Below are 21,416 nucleotides of genomic sequence, written 5' to 3' on the forward strand. Positions count from 1 at the left end.
ACATAATTAGGGGCCATAAGGGGCCAGAATGCTAAATATTTGACGCTTTATATCTCAAAAGTGGGAAATATTTTGATAAGCAATATTGAACAAAAGATGTTCAAAATGATGTCCTAAACAATATGCAACCTTTCATTTTTTGTTAAACGTCCCCATTAAGGAGTTGAAGGGCCGGCCCCTAGATACTTCCTTTGCAAATATCTCAGAAACGAAAAAGAATTTCTGAGTAGTTGTTGAACAAAAAGTGTTCAAAATCATGAGAGGTTTAAAGTGATATGAAGAAAAAGGGGCTGGTCCCTCAAAATAGGGGCTGAGAGGGGCCGAAAGTCTTTGAACAATAACTCTTTAACGATCAATATTTTGTAATGCATTACTGAAGCAAAAATGTTCATCTCAACAATTCACAACTATATATTATGATATTCACATCATATTTACATAATTAGGGGCCATAAGGGGCCAGAATGCTAAATCTTTGACGCTTTATATTTAAAAAGTGGGAAATATTTTGATAAGCAATATTGAACAAAAGTTATTCAAAATAATGTTCTAAACAATATGCAACCTTTTGATTTTTTCTAAACGTCCCCATTAAGGAGTTGAAGGGCCGGCCCCTAAATGTATCCTTCGGATATATCTCGGAAACGAAAAAGAATTTTTGAATAATTCTTGAACAAAAAGTGTTCAAAATCATGAGAGCTTTAAGGTGATATCAAGGAAAAGGGTCTGACCCATTAAATAAGGGGCTGAGAGTATACAATCAATAACTCTTTAATGATCAATATTTTGTAATATATTACTGAAGCAAAATAGTACTTCTTCACACACTTTATCTAAATAACATGATGTTGATATCATATATTACGCAGTAAGGGGTCTTAAGGGGGCCAGATTGCGTAATCTATGGCGCAATATATCTCGAAAAGGAAGAATATTTTGATAAACAGTATTGAAGAAAAGACGATCAAAATAATATTCTGAACAATATGCACTCTTTCAATTTTTGGAAGACGTCCCAACTTAGGACTTGAAGGGCCGGCCTTTAATATTTCTTTTGCATATATCCCGAAAACAAAAAAAGAATTTCTGACTAGTTGTTGAACAAAAAGTGTTCAAAATCATGAGAGCTTTAAAATGATATCAAGAAAAAGGGGCTGACCTCTCACATTAGGGGCCAAGAAGGGGCGAAAGTCTTTAATCTATATTCCTTTAATGATCAATATTATGTAAAACATTATTAAAGCAAAATTGTTCGTCTTAACAATTTATTTATATCATTATATTTGAACGAAAATCTCAGTCAAATTCTTATCTCATCTCATCAAAAATCGGACGGAAGACCCACACATGTGAGTTAAGGCTAGGTATAGGCATTTCTATGCAAATGAGCTAATAAAAATGCATAAGAGATATATTTATAATCCAGAGAAAGTGTTGATTTATTTTCTTATGCATACTTAGTACCCATGATATTTTATAGCCAGTACACATTTTGACGTCATATTATGACGTCACTGATCTTACTTACTGGAGGTAATGAAACAATTCAACAAAACAGCTTCGGCGCAAAGGATTACCCTAATTATTTTTACATAAAAATTGTATAATGCTAAGAAGAATATTCTATAGATTAATAAAACTGCTGCACAAATCCTAGGCATTTTCTCATTTGATTGGAATTTTAGGAAACTTATACCGGACTGTACATCTTTACCCTTATTCAACTTAAAACTTTACAAATAGAAATTATACAACTGAGCTGTTGATATTTGTGCAGCAATAGCAGCAAACTTGGGAATATTTTGCTTCTAAATATGCCTTGCTTCAGTTAAATAAAATAGAGCATGCCCTTGCGCCGAAGCATTTTTGTTGATATCCATTATAACCATGTGTAGTAAAGAACAATGACGTCATAATATGACGTCATAATGTGTACTGGCTATCTCATGTCGTGGGTACCAAGTATGTATTTGACAATAGGTTTTAACTTTCTCTGTATAATAGATATAGCCCTGAGGCATTTTAATTAGATTATTTGCATAGTAATGCCTATACCTAGCCTTAACTCACCTGCGCACTCGTTGCTCGCAACGAGATCTCATCTAGTTATTATTATTATTCTTTTTTTTTCTTTACAAAATTTGTGCAGAAGATTTCTCAGAGATGGCTCGTTCGATTTTATTCAAATTTTCATGGTAGATGCGTTGACATCTGAAGTTAATTCCGGCAATATCGTTTTTTAAAAGTCACTTCCGGTCGGAAGTTATCGCCCTTTTATTAAAATTCAGAGGACCTCCTTGTCTGCGATGGAACTCAAAAACGGCGTAAGCTAGAGCGCTGAAATTTTCAGTGATGATAGAGGACATGTTGCCATATTGCACCTGTGTTTAGATATTTTCCGGAAGTGCCTAGTATGGAAGCTCGGTAGGGGTAGAAATTTAGGACACGAATCATGAGTGAATTTTTGAGATATTTTGTATCATATCTCTTAAAGTATAATTATTTCGTTAAAACATATTGAACAATATTTGTGCAGAATAAAAAGATCTGTAACATGATATCAAGAAAAAAGGGCTGACTCATCACATTAGGGGCCGATAGGGGCCTAAAATTTTTAATCGATAACTCTTAAACAACCAATATTTTTGTATACATTACTGAAGAAAAATTATTTATCTTAACAAACTACAACTATATATTATGATTTTTACGTCATATGTTACATAAATAAGGGCCACAAGGGGCCAGAATGCTTAATCTTTGATGCTTTATATCTCGAAAAGGGGAAACATTTTGAAAAGCAATATTGAACAAAAGTTGTTTAGAATGATGATCTGAACAATGTGCATCCTTTGAATTTTTCCTAAACAGCCCCTATAAGGACTTAAAGGGACGGCCCCTAAATATTTCAAGTCTACATATCTCGAAAACGAAACGAAACTTCTGAATAGTTGTTGAACAAAAAGTCTTCAGAATCACAAGACCTTTCATGTGATATCAAGAAAAAGGGGCTGATCCCTCAAATTAGGGGCTCAGAGGGGCCAAAAAACTTTCATCTATAACTCCTTAACGTTAAATATTTTGATATTAATTATTGAAGCAAAAATGTTCATCTTCACAATCTGCAACTATATATCTTAAAATTTTCTTCAAATATTACGTAATTAGGGGCCATAAGGGGCCAGAATGCTTAATCTTTGACGCTTTATATCTCGAAAAGGGAAAACATTTTGAAAAGCAATATTGAACAAAAGTTGTTTAGAATGATGACCTGAACAATGTGCATCCTTTGAATTTTTCCTAAACAGCCCCTATAAGGACTTAAAGGGACGGCCCCTAAATATTTCAAGTCTGCATATCTCGAAAACTGAATAGTTGTTGAACGAAAAGTCTTCAGAATTACAAGACCTTTCATGTGATATCAAGACCCCTCGAATTAGGGGCTCAAAGGGGCTAAAAGTCTTTCATCTATAACCCTTTACAGTAATATTCATCTTCACGATCTGCTACTATAAATATTTTAAAATCGTCTTCAAATATTGCGTTTTTTGGTGCCATAATCATCAAAATTTTGTTAAACATAACCGAAGAAAATTGTACGTTTTCACTATTTATATATTTATGAACGAAAATCTCAGTCAAATTCGTATCTCATGTTATCAAAAATCGGACGGAAGACCCACTCGTTGCTCGCAACGAGATCGCATCTAGTTCTATTTCTAATTAGGGATGGTTATATTTATCAACACAACCTATGTTTTAAGCTCTCCTATACACAAATTGGCATATTCAATACAAAGTTTCAAAAGAACTGGAGCCAGCACCGAGATGACATTATTTGTTATTTTTTTTTAAAAAGAGAGAGAAAAAATAATAATCACGAGTTCCCTCCAACTGCTTGTTATTGCCTTTTACAGTTTAGAATTTTCTCAACAATTATTAGATAATGTATTAGATAATAAAAGAATGTCAATTTTATATTTTATCAAGTTTACGTTATCCTCAACGAAACTGTCATTCATATAAAACTAAATAGTTTATCAATAGGTCATCGATCTCAAAATACCTATAATCTAGAGAAACCTGTGAAAAGGGACACAAAATATGGTAGGATTAGGTGCTTAGGAGTATACATCCACTCTCGACCGGTCACACCCTTCTTGAGCCCTATGTTTGTATCATTTATATGGACGGAATAATACGTGGCATAAAAACAAAAAAGTATGAAATATTTAAGCCAAAATTTTGATGAATTTTGATACAATGGTATGTGTAAATGTTTTACAAGGAAATCAATTTAATCGTTTAAGTGGGGCTCTTTAAGGTCTTATTTTTCGAAGCAATATTGTGTTTAATAGAAAAAAGAAAACTGACAAATTCCAATGTGATATATGCAATGTAAATTTTGAAAGCTAGTCCATACATAAAAGTGCATATTTATGTGTCTTGCATTTGCCGCAGGTGTACGGTAATCAGAATATAAACCCTTGTCCTAAAGGTATTTGAGGAAACCATTGTGTGCTAGTATTTTGAACACCATATGTGTAATTAGGTCATCGTCAAAAAATAAAAGATTAATGGTGACAAATTAATATATGCATTTCATATTTTTGTGACATTGAGTGATGCGGAAACATGGAATTACATGCATAAATTTCTGTCTTCGACAAATGAAAATAAAGAAATTTCCTTGTATATCCATTGTCATTTTAAATATAATTGCCCTATTAAAGTATGTGAATGTTTCTTTTTTCTTTTTCTTTTTTTTTTTTTGGTCTCTTGTTTCAAAAGCCATTAATCTTCAATTAATCCCTGCAATAAAACTTAATTGGTAGATTACATCCTTTTATAAACTCACAAAAAGGTTTTGGGGGCTCGGTGGAATGGTATTTATTTAGCATCGATTTTAAAACAAAAAATTAGCTCTATGGAGCTGATTGCCGGCTACATTTAAAGCAAAAACAAATACACAATTTCATAGAGTGTACAACTTTACTTACCAGGGTCGATTTGTTGAGAAGCTCTTTCAAAAGTTAAAAACATTTTTAAAGAGTTTTGCTTAAAAGCTATTGCAACTCCAGGTAACTTTATATAACTTCTAATAATAAATAGATTATATTCCTTTTTTTTCTATCAAATCTTCTCTTCTAAAAATAGATTGCTTAGAATTAATCAAAATATGACTACATTGATTTCTTTAGAAACAGTTTGCACGGATAGTGCACCTTGAATCCAAATAATCGTTTAGGAGGTTAAATTATTGTCAGAGCCTTGTGGTTTTGTTTTAATCTGTAAAGTTGTAAAGATCACAGTTGTGTAAAAAGTGAAATAAAGCATTAATGGAAAATTAAAAAGAACATGAGCACACATTGAACATTGTGAAAAGCCTTTTTATAATTTTTACACACAACTACAAATATTTCCAGGCTTCACTCATTGCAATTATTTTTCTATTTTTGTTAACGTAGAAAACGGATTAATGTAACATATCAAATGTCGTTGATTTTGTAAAATCAGGATCATAAGTACGAAAATTGACAAGTTTATCATAATTCAAGCTGTGCACCTTTTTTTACAATCCGCAGCATGTTTAAAATCCTTCCTAGTTTTACCGAAACACTATGATGACATCAATATCCTGTTATAAAATCTGCTATCATATTATCTTTTGATCCGAAATTGCTGACTCAGACCATCATATTTGTTGTAAAACGAGATTTTACAATAGATGTTGTCTGTATAAACCGTATCAAACTTTATTTTAACTATGGGTTTCTCCATATACACCACCAAAACCAAACAAATATTAAACCCTTAACAAAATTAGTGATTTCACATTATTTCATTAAATGTCAGTTTAATATAACTACAATGTTAACAAGTTGTTTTTAATCTGTTTTATTTTTCACCTAATACACATTCACAATTGATAACAGTTTGTTCTCTGATCTTTAATAAAAAAAAAAGCAAACTAATTAACATGTACTTTAGATTAATTCTACAGCGCGTAGACATGCATAACAAATTAATGTAAACCAAAACAGCCAAGTTCTCGTCAAATTGGACTAATTTCCCCCTTAATTATCAAAAGTATAGACACAATCGCTTTGTTTTATTTAAATTAATGTATATATAAAATTTTGCAACTGTTTATAAAAAAAAACAAAATAGGAGCAAAACAATATTGAGTTCAGATGAATGATATATTCTCCTAATCGGACTTCAGAAGAAAACTGGAATAAAACACGTTTAATATATACAAAAAGTATTAACGTAAAGTAAAACAGGGGTAAATTGATACATCATATTTTTATCAAAAAAGTATACTACATAAAAGATACTCTCTCTCTCTCTCTCTCTCTCTCTCTCTCTCTGTGTGTGTGTGTGTGTGTGTGGGTGTGTGTGTGTGTGTGTGTGTTACTTCGAAAGTAAAACATTATAGCCCCTGAGGCATTTATGGATATCTGAAGGACAAACAAGTCTTGTACACAATAGAACTCTCTATCGCATTTGTCAAAATAAAGGAATAATCTTGTGTAGAGAATTTTAGTACTGTAATAGGTCAAAAAAGAATGATAAATAAAAATGAGTGTAATTGAAAATTACTTGAAAAGTGTTCATCTGCTACGTTTCAAAAGGCGACAATCAAATAATAAAATAATCATCTGCATCTTTAAGCATTTGTGACAGTAAAAAAAAAATTGATTGACGTTCTGCTTAAATGTGATGGCTATTTTAATTACTTTTTTTTTAAATCATGTCTTTGAAAACGATATTAACTTGATTAATGTATCACTAGAAAAAGTTCAGTTTAGTTACTCGCAAAACAAAATGTTATGATAAATCATCAAGTCTTATATGATTGCCAAAAACAAATGTGCTATAGATCAAAGCATTCAGTATCAAGAAATATCCATGGGTTACCCATTCTTTTTAATGTTATGAATTTTTTTTATAAATATCCCTGAACTCTCATATTGCTATACGTCATTACCCTTGTAAATAAAGAATTGAAAATAAAGATATCAGTAAAAATTCTTCTTTCACTTGGCTTCTTTCTCTTTGTGGCTTATCATCTCTTCCAAAGCCTGAAAATAAAGTTTATTTTGTTAGAATTGGCAAACTTGTTTTGTACTGATGCCCGTTAAGGCCAGTTCAGAGAAAGAAATATTTTTTATTGCGTTTAAACGCAAAAGTATTTCGTATAAGCGCAAAAAGTATTGCGTTTAATCGCAAAAATAATTGCGTTTAATCGCAAAAATATTATTGCGTTTAAACGCAAAAAGTATTGCGTTTAATCGCAATAATCATTGCAATTAAACACAAAAGATTGCGTTTAATCGCAATGTATATTGCGTTTAAACGCAAAACACTTTGCGTTAAATCGCAAAAGATTGCGATTAATTGCAATCTTTTGCGTTTAAACGCAATAACTTTGCGATTAAACGCAATAGTTTTTGCGTTTAAACGCAATAATATTTTTGCTATTAAACGCAATTATTTTTGCGATTAAACGCAATACTTTTGCCTTTAAACGCAATAATCTTTTAATTCAAAGACAATAATCTTTGTGTTTAAAGGCAGTCATTTGTATTACACCTTGCAGTGTACAGTGGACCCACGCATACTTATATCTTTTATTTCTTTCTCTTTTTACTCATGAGGACATTGCGTATTGTTTAGCTTTATAGAATCAGAATTCTCCGAGCAAACCCTCTCTGAAAGGATAAATCACTAATAAGAATTGATAGAGGAGAAAAAAAAAATGTCGGGTTGTAAAAACAGAGGCAACCTAAGAACGAGACATGTCTTAAGCTTATTATTCTCTACATTCTTAATGAAGTTTTGGAGAGTTGCTCTGTTTAAAAAAACTGTCCCCTACGTTGCGGTCAAAAGTTTAACCCATGTATAAAGGGATTTTTTGAAAGGACTGAGGAAATGTTGGAATTACGTACAACATGATGAAGTATTTAGACTTTAATGTACATTCATAACCCTTCCTATGGTTGCACACAGTAAACACAAGAACATATGTGATGGGTTTATATGAGATAAAAATCAAAATCAAATGAAAACAGATTGATTGATGTGCACTACATGTATCAAACTGAAAAGTGCTATTAATACCACTGAAACATTCTCTATAAGTTGTGATATACGTCAGCAATTGATCGGAGACTTCATTAAGAGTTTTGGGTTCTTATACATTTAAGACATTCAGGTTGTTAGGATGCCATTGTTTTGCTAAAATCTTCAAAAACTGAAAAAATTTGCAAAAAGACACAGAACAAATCGGATCTTCCTAAAGTTGAAGTGTCGGATCCTAGTACATGTACATGTAATTATAAGCTTTGACTAATTCATGTTTGATTTTGAAACTACAGTATCATTGTGTTTAAATGCAAAACAAATCCTTATATGGAAGGATTACTGCGTTTAAACGCAAAGATTATTGCGTTTAATCGCAAAAATTATTGCGTTTAATCGAAATACTATTGCGTTTAATCGCAAAAGTATCGCGTTTAATCGCAAAAATTATTGCGTTTAAACGCATAAATATTATTGTGTTTAAACGCAAAAACTATTGCGTTTAATCGCAAAAGTGTTGCGTTTAAACGCAAAAGATTGCGTTTAATCGCAATCTTTTGCGTTTAAACGCAAAGTGTTTTGCGTTTAAACGCAATATACATTGCGATTAAACGCAATGATTATTGCAATTAAACGCAATGTTTTGCATTTAAACGCAATAATTATTGCGTTTAAACGCAATGAAAATATTTCTCTCTCTGAACTGGCCTCAACGGGCTTCCGTAGTTTTGTCAATCTAGAAAAAGATATTTTCCTCTACCATATAACATAAATATATAATTTTTCTATGTCTTTCCATTAAAATCATACAACTTTTCGTCTCATAAATTCTCTAATGACAAAGATATGTTGAAAAAAATAAAAACGTAAAGAAATTTTAATTTTTAAAACTCGGAATGATGTTTTATTGCTAAAAGTTGCTTGGTAAAATTTGATGAAATGCAAATTCTATTTATTGTATATTGTCATTTTTCTTCTATAATAAACATAACAATAACATAAGATTTCATCAATTTCCTACTACTATATACATGTACGCATACGTATATTTGTCATAATTTCAAATCATCTGAGGAATGACCCTGCTCATAAAACCAAATAAAGGAAAATATGCTATAAAAAATTAACAAAGTAAGGAGATTTGTTCTTTTTACATCTAGCATAGTGGCGCAGTGGTTAGAGCGTCTGTTCTAGAGCCGCGGAGTAAGGAGCTGATCCCTACGTTGCGGGTTCGAACTCCACTGTGGGACGTGGAGACAGGTACTTCGGATGAGACGGCCGTATAAACCGAGGTCCCCTTGTCGCAGTTGGTGCTGGCACGGAAAAAGATCCCTCACTGTTCAATGGCCCTGAGTGCCGAGTATGGGTCAAAATTTGCAGCTCTCCACAGGCAAGTGGTGGCATCTCCTCTCTATATGAGTGAAGGATTCTCGAGAGGGACGTTAAACAACAAACAAGCACACACACATACACACACACAAATAGAGAGAGAGAGAATCAACACTTGCCTTTATTCGTTGATTCATATTTTCATATATTAAATCCATATTTGAATAATATTTCTCCAAAGTTGAAATCCTGACATTTCTGCTTTTCAACTCTTTGATATACTCTATCCACAACTCGAGTATTATGGAAGTTTCTCTTTTCTCCCTGCAGATCATAATAGTATACTCAAAAAATACTTTCTTGATATAATGAAATTAAAATTAGTCTAGGCAGTGTGTATAGAAAATTCTACGATAACTTTTCATTTTTTTTTTTTACTATTTCATATTTCACTCAATTAATCATATGATTGTTTTTTGCTTCCGCAGTTATTTTAGATCTATCGATGATGCAAGTTACATGTGTGCGTATTACTAACTAAATGCAGAAGATCGATGTTCTGCTACATGTAATCAAACCGGTAAGTTTTTTTTTTTTTTTTATTTTTTTTTTTTTTTTTTTTTTTTTTTTTTTTTGTCATCGACATTTATACAGAGTAATGAATTGATAAAAAAAAAAAATGTAACGCATTATTAGTTAGGCAATATTCAAAATTAGCGATTTCTAATTAGGAATGATCAATAATTTCTTAAGAGATATTTTTTATAAATATCAAATAAAATAAATAATATCAACCAAAACATTTTTTCTTAAAAATAATGTAAATCATATTGAATCTTAGTCACTGAAGATACTTAACTTGTGAGAATTCATATCACCCTCTCCTTTGGCGTATCCTTATTAATTAACATATTCAATGGCCCTGATTCGGGTTGTGACTATCATAAAGATACTTTTCAGATATTTGTTAAAACTCCACTAATACAGTAGTAAATCAAAGCTTATTTGAAGACGTTTTTACTCACATACTTCCAACGCCCAATGAATGTCTGGTATTCTTTCCATTCGATTGAATGGAATTACTTTTCCTAAGATCATCTAAAGAGAAAGCAAACAAAAAGTGTTTCATATTCGCACAGGTAACAAAACAAGAAATGCATTTTTATCAACATGCAGTGATTTAATCTTATTTCACTATTATTCCATTAGAAATGTAAACCAAATATTCCACCAACAACAGCACAAAATATTTACTAGTAGGAATCGTACCTTTTTGTAATTCATTTCTCTTTTTCCTTGCACCATAAACAACCTTTGAATGATTAAAATATTTTTTCTTCATTGGAAAAGAGCAGACTTACTTTGGTTAATAAAAAATCGTAATAAAGGTTAAATGCAAATGTTTCGTATGTCCTACTGTGTACCTTTTTATACACATCAAATGTTGCATAAATGCAATTAAAAAAGCTACGCGACAGGTGGGCGTCTTTGCACGCCGTATTGAAATGCTAATTGTCTAGTATATGTTTGTCATGCAGATCCACATGATTTAACATCCAGTAGGATCATAAGAGATGTGTTTTTTAAGTGTGACAGCTATTTTTTTTATTTAAAAAAATCAATTGAGATGTACAAGTATGCATTGATACTGAAATTAGGGTTATTGAATTATTGAACTTAATAATAGTACAGCACATACCCCCATATACAAAAATGGTATATATTTTGTAGTCTAGTTTCTTCGTTAGATAGAAAATACAGCAATTATTTCATAGTCATCGAGACGAGATATCTGTGAAGATTGTTCATATTTACTACAGTAAAAAACGCTTAGAGCGAACACGCTTATAATGATTTGACGTTAAAAGTGAAGTGATTTTATTCCCAGTGACTTATAATAATTATATTGTTAATTTATCAGATATGATAAATTACGTCTATAACGAAGTAAATTCGTCTGTCCCTTCCACATAAATATACTGTTATAAGCATGCTTTACCAAATAAATTATGTACGCATCAGTTGATTCAATTCCATTCAATCTTAAACCATAAACATAAAATATCGAATGAACTTGTCATTTGCATTATTATATAGTCAATTATCCAATAAAAGATCAACACTTAACGCTACATAAAATGGCACATTTTTAGTTCAAGAACCTTAAACCTCAATTGTAGATTTATTTGAAAAGTCCATTTTACAAGATGCAAGAGCACTATACATGTTTGAGCTTTCCTTTTGTAGTTTGTAAGACTTAAATTTTCATCATAATGTTATGTGTCATCTTAAGGTTTTTAAAACGTCTGTTATTTTGCTTGGATTAATTATCGCTAATTAATTACGACTCAGAAGTAAATCGGATACTGTCTTAGTCTATCTCAAATAGCGTAACTATACATGATAAAAAGAAATCGAAGAAAGAAAGATAATAAAGAAGGGAAATTTTAAAATGTGAGTTTGGATCTATTCTAAATTTGGAAATGCTTTAGGACTATCTATAAAAGGAACAATAAACAAAAATTGCAAGTAATAAATATGTGTGTGGGTCGTTCCAGAATTGATAATTAACTGTAGATTTGGAGAGAATTGTTCTTGGTTGTAACAGTCAGGAACTAGATCTAGTTAACGTTCACTTAGTTTGTTAATACCATTAGGGAAGAATGACTTCAGTCTGTGCATCCAGAACTTTTTTTTCAAAATATGTACTGCAAAAACAATGGCAAAAACTTGGGCAATTCATTGCCGTGTTATATTCGATAAATAACCACTGATGTAGTTACTTCTTCAAAGTAACAAAATAAATACTTTGAATACATTTATATCAGGATACGCACATACAAGAAATTTACAAGTATGAATATCTCAAACATCAAACTCGTTCTTTACTCTCTTTTTTTCTTGGCAGTTATCGGATTAAGGAACAAAGGACAGGAAGTATTGTAAAATATGAGAGATGGCATCAATTTTTTTATTGCTTTAAAATTTGGCATCAATAGAATAAGGACAGTTTAAATATAGACTGATTTTATCAGCTAAGTCTGTGCCTTATTTCAAAGGTCGTTTATTTCAGATAAAAATGCTTTTAAGTTTAAAGATTGCATTTTGTCATTCATAAAAGAGCTTAGGAATTCGTTAAGTCTCCCTATTCATAGGATATTACTGTATACGGGGAAAACAGTAAATGGTTTTTGTTCAAGAAATTGTTAAGAGCAAAAACTATAAAGAATTTTTTTTAATCAAGAAAGAGTTAAAATATGTATCAAGAGGAAACCATAAATCTCTACATTCCGTAATGTGAAACTGTTATCATTTATTGGATTAAGTGGTAGGAAAAGGACGCTTGCAAAACATTTATCCTTGAAACATAATTATACTAAAATGAATCTCTTTTTTCGTTTCCCTTATATAATTTTTAGGTTGTCTTATTCATTTATTTACTCAAAAACCTTTACGTCATAGGGGCCGTTGAATAAACCCACTAGTTGCTATTGCTCGGTGGTACATTTGCTCAGAAGGATACTGTTATTCTCGTGGCTGCCTAAATCGAAACAAAGTGTTATTTTGCAATGTATCACCGTTACTTAAAACTTCTATTTTCCGGATTCTTACAGGGGATGATTTACGGAAGCTTTGCTATCAGAAAAATATACACGTACAGTTTGTTTTGAAATAGTTCTGGCATCTCAATTTCGGCAGATAATTCTCACGCTGGGAATTCCTGGTCAACGGACATTGCCAAAGAACATGTAACGTTAAGTTTGACAAACCTCATTGGTATCCTAACTGAATAAATAGAGGATATTCAATGTTTTGTAGATGAATATAGAATTTATTTCAAGAGTGGGACAGGATTTTTTTTTTATATAAAAATATGAAAATGTCAAACAAATTCTGTCTCACGAGTGAAATCAATTCCACATTCATCTACAAAACATTGAATTATCTGTTTATTACATTTTCTTAAAATTTTCCTTTGCCTCTCTCTTCGAAACACAGTGTCATAGGCTGTGACATCATAGTTGACCGGTTGTGACGTCATAGCTATAAGCGATTGCGAGATTGAAAAACTTTTTAACGACATATTTGGAAAAACTTTGCAGTATAACTAATCGTCTCTGTCAGGATGGCTCATTAACTCTATCTTATAACAGACCAGGGATTTAAAAAAAAAAAAAAAAAAAAAAAAAAAAAAAAAAAAAAAAAACTGTGAGAATACCATTTTGATACCCTTTCACACTGTGTCAGAATATCACTTTTATTCAGTAAATAAATAACAGTATTTCACTGTTGAAAATGTAATAATAAGTAACACTGTTTCTCTTCATCAGGATCTTTTATGTTGGAAAAACTCATTATGACTCATCGGATGCCTCCTTGAATTAAATTGACATAAATTTTAGTGAAAGGAAACATTAAATAAATTAATAAATAACCCTATATCACAAACAAGATCTCTGTTTTGCAGCTACATTTAATTACGTATAAATGCGAGATGTCTCCCTATTTCCTGAGCAGGCAGTGGTCTGACCTCATAACATACACTATTTCAGGAACCTGTAGATGTGTCAGAAACCTAATTTAACATTATGTTAATTTCATTTTAGCCTTTTATTAATTCCGAGACTATAATGAATGTGGGCAGTTATATATCTCTATACAGGTAATCCATCTTAATATTTAGAAAATTGTTCAGCTGATATAAACGCAAAAATCCAGTGTGTTTTTTTTTTAAATTCTCTAAAACATAGTTATACAGATGAAATGAATTTATCCTTAAATACCTATGCAAAACATTTGAATTCCGAGAACTGATGTTTTGGATTTAGCCCGGAAAGTCTTATTTATAAGGAATGGGTGATAACACCTATATAAAACTTGTGACCCTTATAATATTTGAATATAAATTATATGTAAAAATATATAACTTTATATTTATTAACATAAGGATGATAAATATAACTTAAAGCTATCGTGCAAAGTCATAAACCTATTACACGCAACAAGCAAAGCGGTGTCCGCCATATTTCTCTACTCTGCGATAGTTACAATTCCAAACATATGTGATTAATCGCTGTCACGGGCTATTGCACGTTTTCAGAAGGCTGAGTGTGCACACTAAGCCCTAAAATAAGTCAAAGTTGTACTGTCTTCCTCTAAATTTTAAAAACTAAATACAGTATGATAAAAAAAAAAAAAATAATGAAAATAAATTATATTTCACGAAGAAAGTACATAAAATAAATTAGGAAAAAGTAAGATATTACTCAAATTGCATAAAAGTATAAGATTTCCGCTAAAACCTATGCAAGAGCTTTTTACATTGCTTACCAGATACCGACAGTACAAGCTTGATCAGTTGAATGGATCATACGATAAGTAAAACAAAAGTTATAAAAGTATAGCAATATTTATCCAAAGATTTGTGTTTGGCGTACTCCAATACCGTACACACCAAGACCCTGTTACAAACAAAAACTGATCTGTCAAACAGGACTGTCCAGTTTTCTATAAATAGGATCTACTCACACTTCGGCATGTCATCCAGGGACCTGATATTATTTTATTCTATGTATCTGAGTGTTATACAATGTATCTACAAAAATTCATTGTAAACCGATGGTCGTTTACGGCACAACCCAAATGAATGTACACACTATGGATGCAAATATACGCTACAGTAACAAAAATGAAACACAAAAAGAAAAAAAAAATCAAAAGTTCAAGAAAAAATGAACCTGCTTATAAATAAATGTTCTGTTTATTCTATAATTTAGAACAGCAAATCAATTATTTGCCTAAACATTTTATACAGTAACAAAAATTCTTTATCAGGAAGAGGAGGTGGGGATTTACCGTAGAAACACAAGTACACACTTTCTTACATGTATATCCATGAATATTTGGCAGGCAAGTAGCATCAAGCCCCCCCCCCCCCACACACACACACAAATACACAGACACTTTTTCCAGACATAACTTTTTACTATAGAAAATATTCATTTTTTTGTTGAATTATACAAGTAAAGGTAATGTCCACCCCCCCTTTTTTTTTTTTTGCTTGTCAAGTTTTTTTTCTCTTTTTTTTTTCTCTGGGCTGCCACCCATCACAATTAAAATCTAAAAAAAAATACCCCAATATGCACATGTAACAAACACAAATATATGTATTTTTTTTAATTATATTTATATGCATAAATTTAGCCACAATCCAGGTTCAAATTTTAATGGAAAATGATTGTCTAAAAGCTCAGCGACATTCAGAGAATTTCGGTTTGTATTGTTCTTTTATACGGAGGAGGGGGGGGGGGCGAAAGTCGTCTAACTTGCTTTTTTTTTTGTTTACTAAAGATTTATATAGTCTTAGACATTTTTGTTTTCCTTTTGCAAGAAAATATTGTAAGCGAGGATTTCACTGCAAACAAATAACACAATTGCATGCAGAAAAAAAAAAACAAACTTAGGCCATAGTAAACTTCTACATTATCCCATAAATGTATTGTTGTATTATTGCCCAAAGTTATATTTCGTTTGTATTGTTTCTATATTGCAATCCAAAAACCAATAACTTTTATTATTGAATCCCTTTTCTTCCAAGGAAAAGTTTAATACATTTCTGTATTAATGCATGAACGTGCACGCTCGCGTACATGTTTACGAGAGAGAGAGAGAGAGAGAGAGAGAGAGAGAGAGAGAGAGATTGATTTGAATATAAAATGAATGTTTTTTTTTTTAGGAAAAAATGATTCAAAATGGTTCCATTCAAAATAAATTGAGTTACTGGTGATAAATTTTTTGTGAGTAATATTTTTCCAGATAATAACTGATCCCTGGACAGTCAACGAGGTATGAAAAGATCGTTACTATTGATAGAAAACCGGACGGGCCAGTTTCACAGATACATGTAACTGTTGTTTTCATGTCGTGCTGTTGTGTGTGCTGTCTTGATGTAGGCGCTGAAAAAAAAATTGGAAAAAATGCTTCTACTTTTTATAACTTTTGTATACTTATCGTTTGATCCATTCAACCTCTCAGGCTTGTACTGTCTGCGTCTGGTAAGCAATGTAAAACTGTCTGCTTTTTATTTTTCACGAGTAAAATTTCACTTGCTTGTAAAATTTTATTCTATGTCTGAATTTATTTTTTTTTAACTTATTTTTAAAGCATTTAAAAAATGTATTGTTTTTAGTTTTAAAATTCAGACAGTACAAGTTTGACTTATATTTAGGGTTTACTGTGCACACTCAGCCTTCTGGAAACATGTGCAATAGCCCGTGACCGCGATTGATCACATATATTTGGAATTGTAACTATCGCAGAGTAGAGAAATATGGCGGACACCGCTTTGCTTGTTGCGTGTAATAGGTTTATGACTTTGCACGATAGCTTTAACACTTTGTACACTTTATTATTTTTTTAGGATGAAATTGAAACTGAAAATGTTTTTAATTCAATATATAAAAAATTGATTAAGATCCTTATTTTTTCGATGTGAGAGACCTCTATTTCTATACCAATTGTTTATTTAAACACATTTGGACAGAATAATGAGAATAACTTACTACAAACATCGAATTATACAAATATGCACCAAGTACATAAATTCTTCAAAAAATTATGTACAATGTATCCAAAAAAACTTTAAGCATTATACCTTTAAACGCTCATAAGTGCCACGTACTAATTTAAAAAGAAAAGAATAGATGTGAAAATATTTAAAGTATATCTCTGTAAACTTGGTTGTTAATGACAAAAAGTGTGATTTACGGGACACCGGACTCATTCATAAACCGTGTTCTGTAACGAGCCCTAGGCGAAGGAATAGAGTATAACACACGCTTATAACGAAGTGCCAGAGACTGGCGATTTTACTTCGTTATAAACGTAATTCGTTATATCCTTTGGCTTCACTCTTTGTTAAGACACACGGGGAGTGAAAATCACTTCGCTATAAGCGTCAATTCATAATAAACGTGTTCGCTTTAAACGTGTTTTACTGTATTCACTACCTAGTGTTATCTTCAGAGCATTTGTATGCTACAAGGTCTTGATAAATTTCAAATCATTTTTTTCTGACAACTATCATCAAAAAAATCATTTTCATAATCTTTTCCTTTTGTTTCTTACAGCAGAGACAACCGTTGACAATTTGAAATAAATTCTTCTTATCAGCAAAAACAATTACAGACCTTTTTCTGTTAAAATACTTCATTCAATTAATTATAAATATTAATGACTCTCATGAAATACTCTGTAGCTTTGTCAATACATTTAATCTTGCATAAATACAGTCGCATAATGTCAAAAGCTGAGCAAAACGAGCTCGTCCTTTCATCGTAAATTAAATGCTTTGGTACATGATCAAGGTTCAACATTATGTAGGAGCATACAAAAATAAGACACTTTACTTTTTATATGTGATTTGTGGGGATTTCTTGTCATATTAAAAATAGCATCCTTTTCAGTGGATATAACTTGTTTTATTCATTGATATGTATCAAAGTTTTTCCATTGAACATTAATCAATACTTTATTATTTGGAGGTACAGGTTCTATTTTACCATATATCGCTCCTGAGTCCATTTTCCTCGTTTTTCCACCTAAGCTCTAGAAATATTCAACTGTGAACAAACAATCAAGCTTTGTTTATCTGTCTGAACCTTGTATTCAATCACTGGGTTTGTCTCAGGTATCTGGGCGAATAAATTACTTCTTACATTCCTAAAGTTATATGTACTGGTACAAGTATAAACGTAAAAAACAAATATATCTATGTCTATACAGTGATTTTTTTTTTCTTTTTCCTTTTCACATCCCTAAAGATTGTAAAGCCTGTTTTCTCAAGGAAATAAGCATATACAGTAATATGATAGTAAAGTCATATTCTTAAGATGGACTTTACTCAATGTTTTTTCTCCCATATTTTATTCTTGAAGTCAGATAATAGAACAAAATGACGACATAGAGCAATATACGTGGTCTAACAGCAATGGTCACTTGTCGGAAACCAATGGTCAGTGTGCAAAAACGCTTGAAGCATGAAATATATGGAGATAACGAACAGTATTCAAGCTTGAAAGTCCATTAAGCAATACAAAATAGGAGCAGAGCAAACATCAGAGGTTGGATCAGGTGTCATGGAGGAGTGAGCATCCCCTGCCGACCGGTCACACCCGCCGTGTGCTCCCTGTCAAGGTCGGGAAATAACGGAAAAATCCGTCGACAATTCAGTGTGTAAATAATGGCCTAACAATTAGTATGAAAAACGTCAGTCAGCATTTGACTCAATCATAAATTGTATTTGCTGACAAGGTCATTGTATCGACCATAGAACTTACGAAATGATGACTTTAAACGAGACAGCTGATATTCTTGTTTCATCAACTTATTTGTCAATAATTTTCCTCGTTTTAGAAATTGTACATATGTAGAGCATGCTCTTGCGTATCCAATCAACTGAGAGATATATACCCCGTATGCAGGTGATGAAGGTATATTGCTGCATAAGTAAGGGAAGTTAAAGATTGAAAAGTTAGTCATCAAGTTTATCATAAAGCTTGGTTGTTAGATTACCATTAACGTCTTTTTCAAGTAAAATTTAATGTAAAATGTATTTTTTCAGCTTTGTTAAATGTTTATTCTATAGGTAAATAAGTAGCTTCCAATGGCTTCAACCTCTTAATTAGTTAACCTTTCTTATACACAAGTTTTATTTTATTTATTATTAAGGTCTTCCGTCTTCATGGAAGACCTTATAGTGACTCTACAGTTTCTTATTAAGGTCTTCTGTCTGCACGGATGACCTTAGAGTGATTCTATTTTTTCTTATTATTATTACCCTTTTTTCCTAAAAATTGTGCAGGCGATTCCTCAAACAGTATTCACTAAATTACAATGAAACTTTGAGAGGTAATGGACAATGATATGAACTCTGTTCATCACAAAGAAAATTTGGAAAATTCAAATTTAAAATGGATTTTTGTTTCGCATCTCCTCCAGAATGACTAAAGATATGAACTAGAGACATGTCAAAGATGATAGAGCATGAGTTGTAGATGTTCAAAGTCATTTTTGGTGTCATCATTACTTCCGGTCACCGCCGTAAGCAAATTTCAAAAGTTAATTTTTTCAACCTTTTTGTTTTCCGATTTTTTTTTTTATGTTATCAGTAGGGATAATAGAGACTTTCAATTGAGGATTAAATAAATAATTTGGTTTAAAATTAATTTATCTCGTTATTATTCTTTTTATTCCCACACATTTGTGCAGGTGATATCTCGAAAAGTGGATTTCAGTGATTATTTCAGAGATAAAGGACAATGATATGAAGTTTGTTCATCAGAAAGAGAATCTGGAAAATTTACTTCCGGTTTCAAGTTATGGATGATTTCCTGATTTTAAAATGGATTTTTGTCTTCCAAACTCCCCCAGAGCGGCTAAAGACATGAATGTAAGATATTTCAGAGATTTTAGAGGATGACTTATACATGTTCAGTTAATTTTTCATGAGTCGTCAATGCTTTAGGTCACCATCTGAAGCGAATTTCAAGAATCGATTTTTAAAACTTTTTTTCTTTTTAATATTTTTAATGATTTAGGTAGGGATAATGGAAAGTCTTACCTGAATGCTTAATATATACTTTATTTCAGAATAAATAAAAATCCTTATTCTAGAAATTAGTCACTTTTCCTTTCACAGTGTGCGTCACCAATAGCATAGTGATTAAGATCGTGCCTTTCAGGCGGGCGGTTTCATTCTCTAGAATGTCTGAATTTTTTTAATCACTTTTCTTTAGCTTAAATTTACGATGTTATCTCTAAGTGTTGTCTGGTATTTATTGCTGTTCGAATTTTGCATATTTTCACACATTTTATTTTTTTATACGTAGGAGTTAAACGTATTGCGCAAAGGTAACACATGATGTGTTATGAGCGAGGAATGAATTCTCCAATGACGTCTGATGACAGAGATATATGACAACGAGTTTCTAGTTCTTATAATTATTCTTATTTTTTAGACAAATTTTGTGCACGCGATATCTCGAGAATTATTCAGTGGTATTTCATCAAACTTTCAGGGTAATGCGCTATAAAATGCCATTGTTACATTTGAAAGAATTTGGGCATTTTTGGATTTTAAAATGACATTTTTTTCCGCGCAGGATCTGAAGAACAGCTAAAGATATGAACTGGAGACTTGTTGGAGAGCATAGAACATGACTTCTAAATGTTCGGGTTTGCCTTTTTGTGCCGTCGTGAGTGCTTCTGGTCGCGACCGGAAGCGATTTAAAAAAGTCAAATTTTTCAAGTTTTATGTTTTTTTTTTTTTTTTAAATATTTTTCTTTGATATTAGTAGGGTAATATTCCTTGCCCTTATACGATATGATACACTGTGATAAATATCTTAAGCTCGAAAATCAGGCTATTATGACATACTTTTTTTTAATTTTCGTTGAAGCTATCACGTACACTTATTCAAAAGAAGATAAATTCCAGAGAAAAGTTGCGAAATTTAATCGTGACGTTTGGCGCGAAATATGTATCGTGACCCGCCTTTCACAAATGGACTGATGCAGTTGTGTAGAAGTACAGAAAAAGATTACACGGACATGTCTGTATTTGGAATTGCATAGAATAAAAAGTTGAATGCATAAGCAATAAAGAAAGTAAACACAATAGTTTCTAATAGATTTCATCAGTAACAGATTAGATTATTTATTCTGCCAACAGTTATTGTTAAAACTCAAGTAACAAATTTCGATGTGAATCTATTTGCAAAAAATTTAGCATTATGAGAAAAAAAATAACCTGCCTGACACTAGTTACTTCAGGCAATGAGTGCAGGGCAAACATCGATGATGGCTGGTAAATTACGCTAGTGTTACAGTAGTGGTTTCAATATCAAATTTTCACGCAGGCGATCTGGGTTTAATCCCGACTTTATCTTAATTTTTTGCTTAAATTTACGTTTTCATCTTGATAAATGATGTAGAGCAGT

The 21,416-nt window shown here is 31.6% G+C and overlaps 1 protein-coding gene across 1 annotated transcript; it reads right to left on the reverse strand.

The window, feature by feature from the left end:
* Positions 1 to 6,916: 6,916 nt before the first annotated feature.
* On the reverse strand, positions 6,917 to 10,780 carry LOC133188986 (uncharacterized). Its single transcript, XM_061324442.1, has 4 exons — positions 10,687 to 10,780; positions 10,443 to 10,515; positions 9,597 to 9,741; positions 6,917 to 7,088 (listed from the first exon to the last, which is right to left on the reverse strand). The coding sequence occupies exons 1-4, from the start codon at positions 10,757 to 10,759 to the stop codon at positions 7,044 to 7,046; spliced, it is 336 nt and encodes a 111-aa protein (XP_061180426.1). The 5' UTR covers positions 10,760 to 10,780; the 3' UTR covers positions 6,917 to 7,043.
* Positions 10,781 to 21,416: the final 10,636 nt, after the last annotated feature.

Source organism: Saccostrea echinata, unplaced genomic scaffold, assembly GCF_033153115.1.
Source record: "Saccostrea echinata isolate AGI-Se365-2 ecotype Australia unplaced genomic scaffold, CSIRO_AGI_Sech_v1 ptg000016l, whole genome shotgun sequence".
Classification (NCBI taxonomy): Eukaryota; Metazoa; Mollusca; class Bivalvia; order Ostreida; family Ostreidae; genus Saccostrea; species Saccostrea echinata.

Bases quoted from the DNA above. Each gene is read 5' to 3' on its own strand.
- LOC133188986 (XM_061324442.1), bottom strand. From the start codon at position 10,759: ATGAAGAAAAAATATTTTAATCATTCAAAGGTTGTTTATGGTGCAAGG. The intron at 10,516-10,686 runs GTACGATTCCTA...CTTTCTCTTTAG, and splicing joins GAGAAATGAATTACAAAAAG to ATGATCTTAGGAAAAGTAAT. The intron at 9,742-10,442 runs GTGAGTAAAAAC...TATGATCTGCAG, and splicing joins TCATTGGGCGTTGGAAGTAT to GGAGAAAAGAGAAACTTCCA.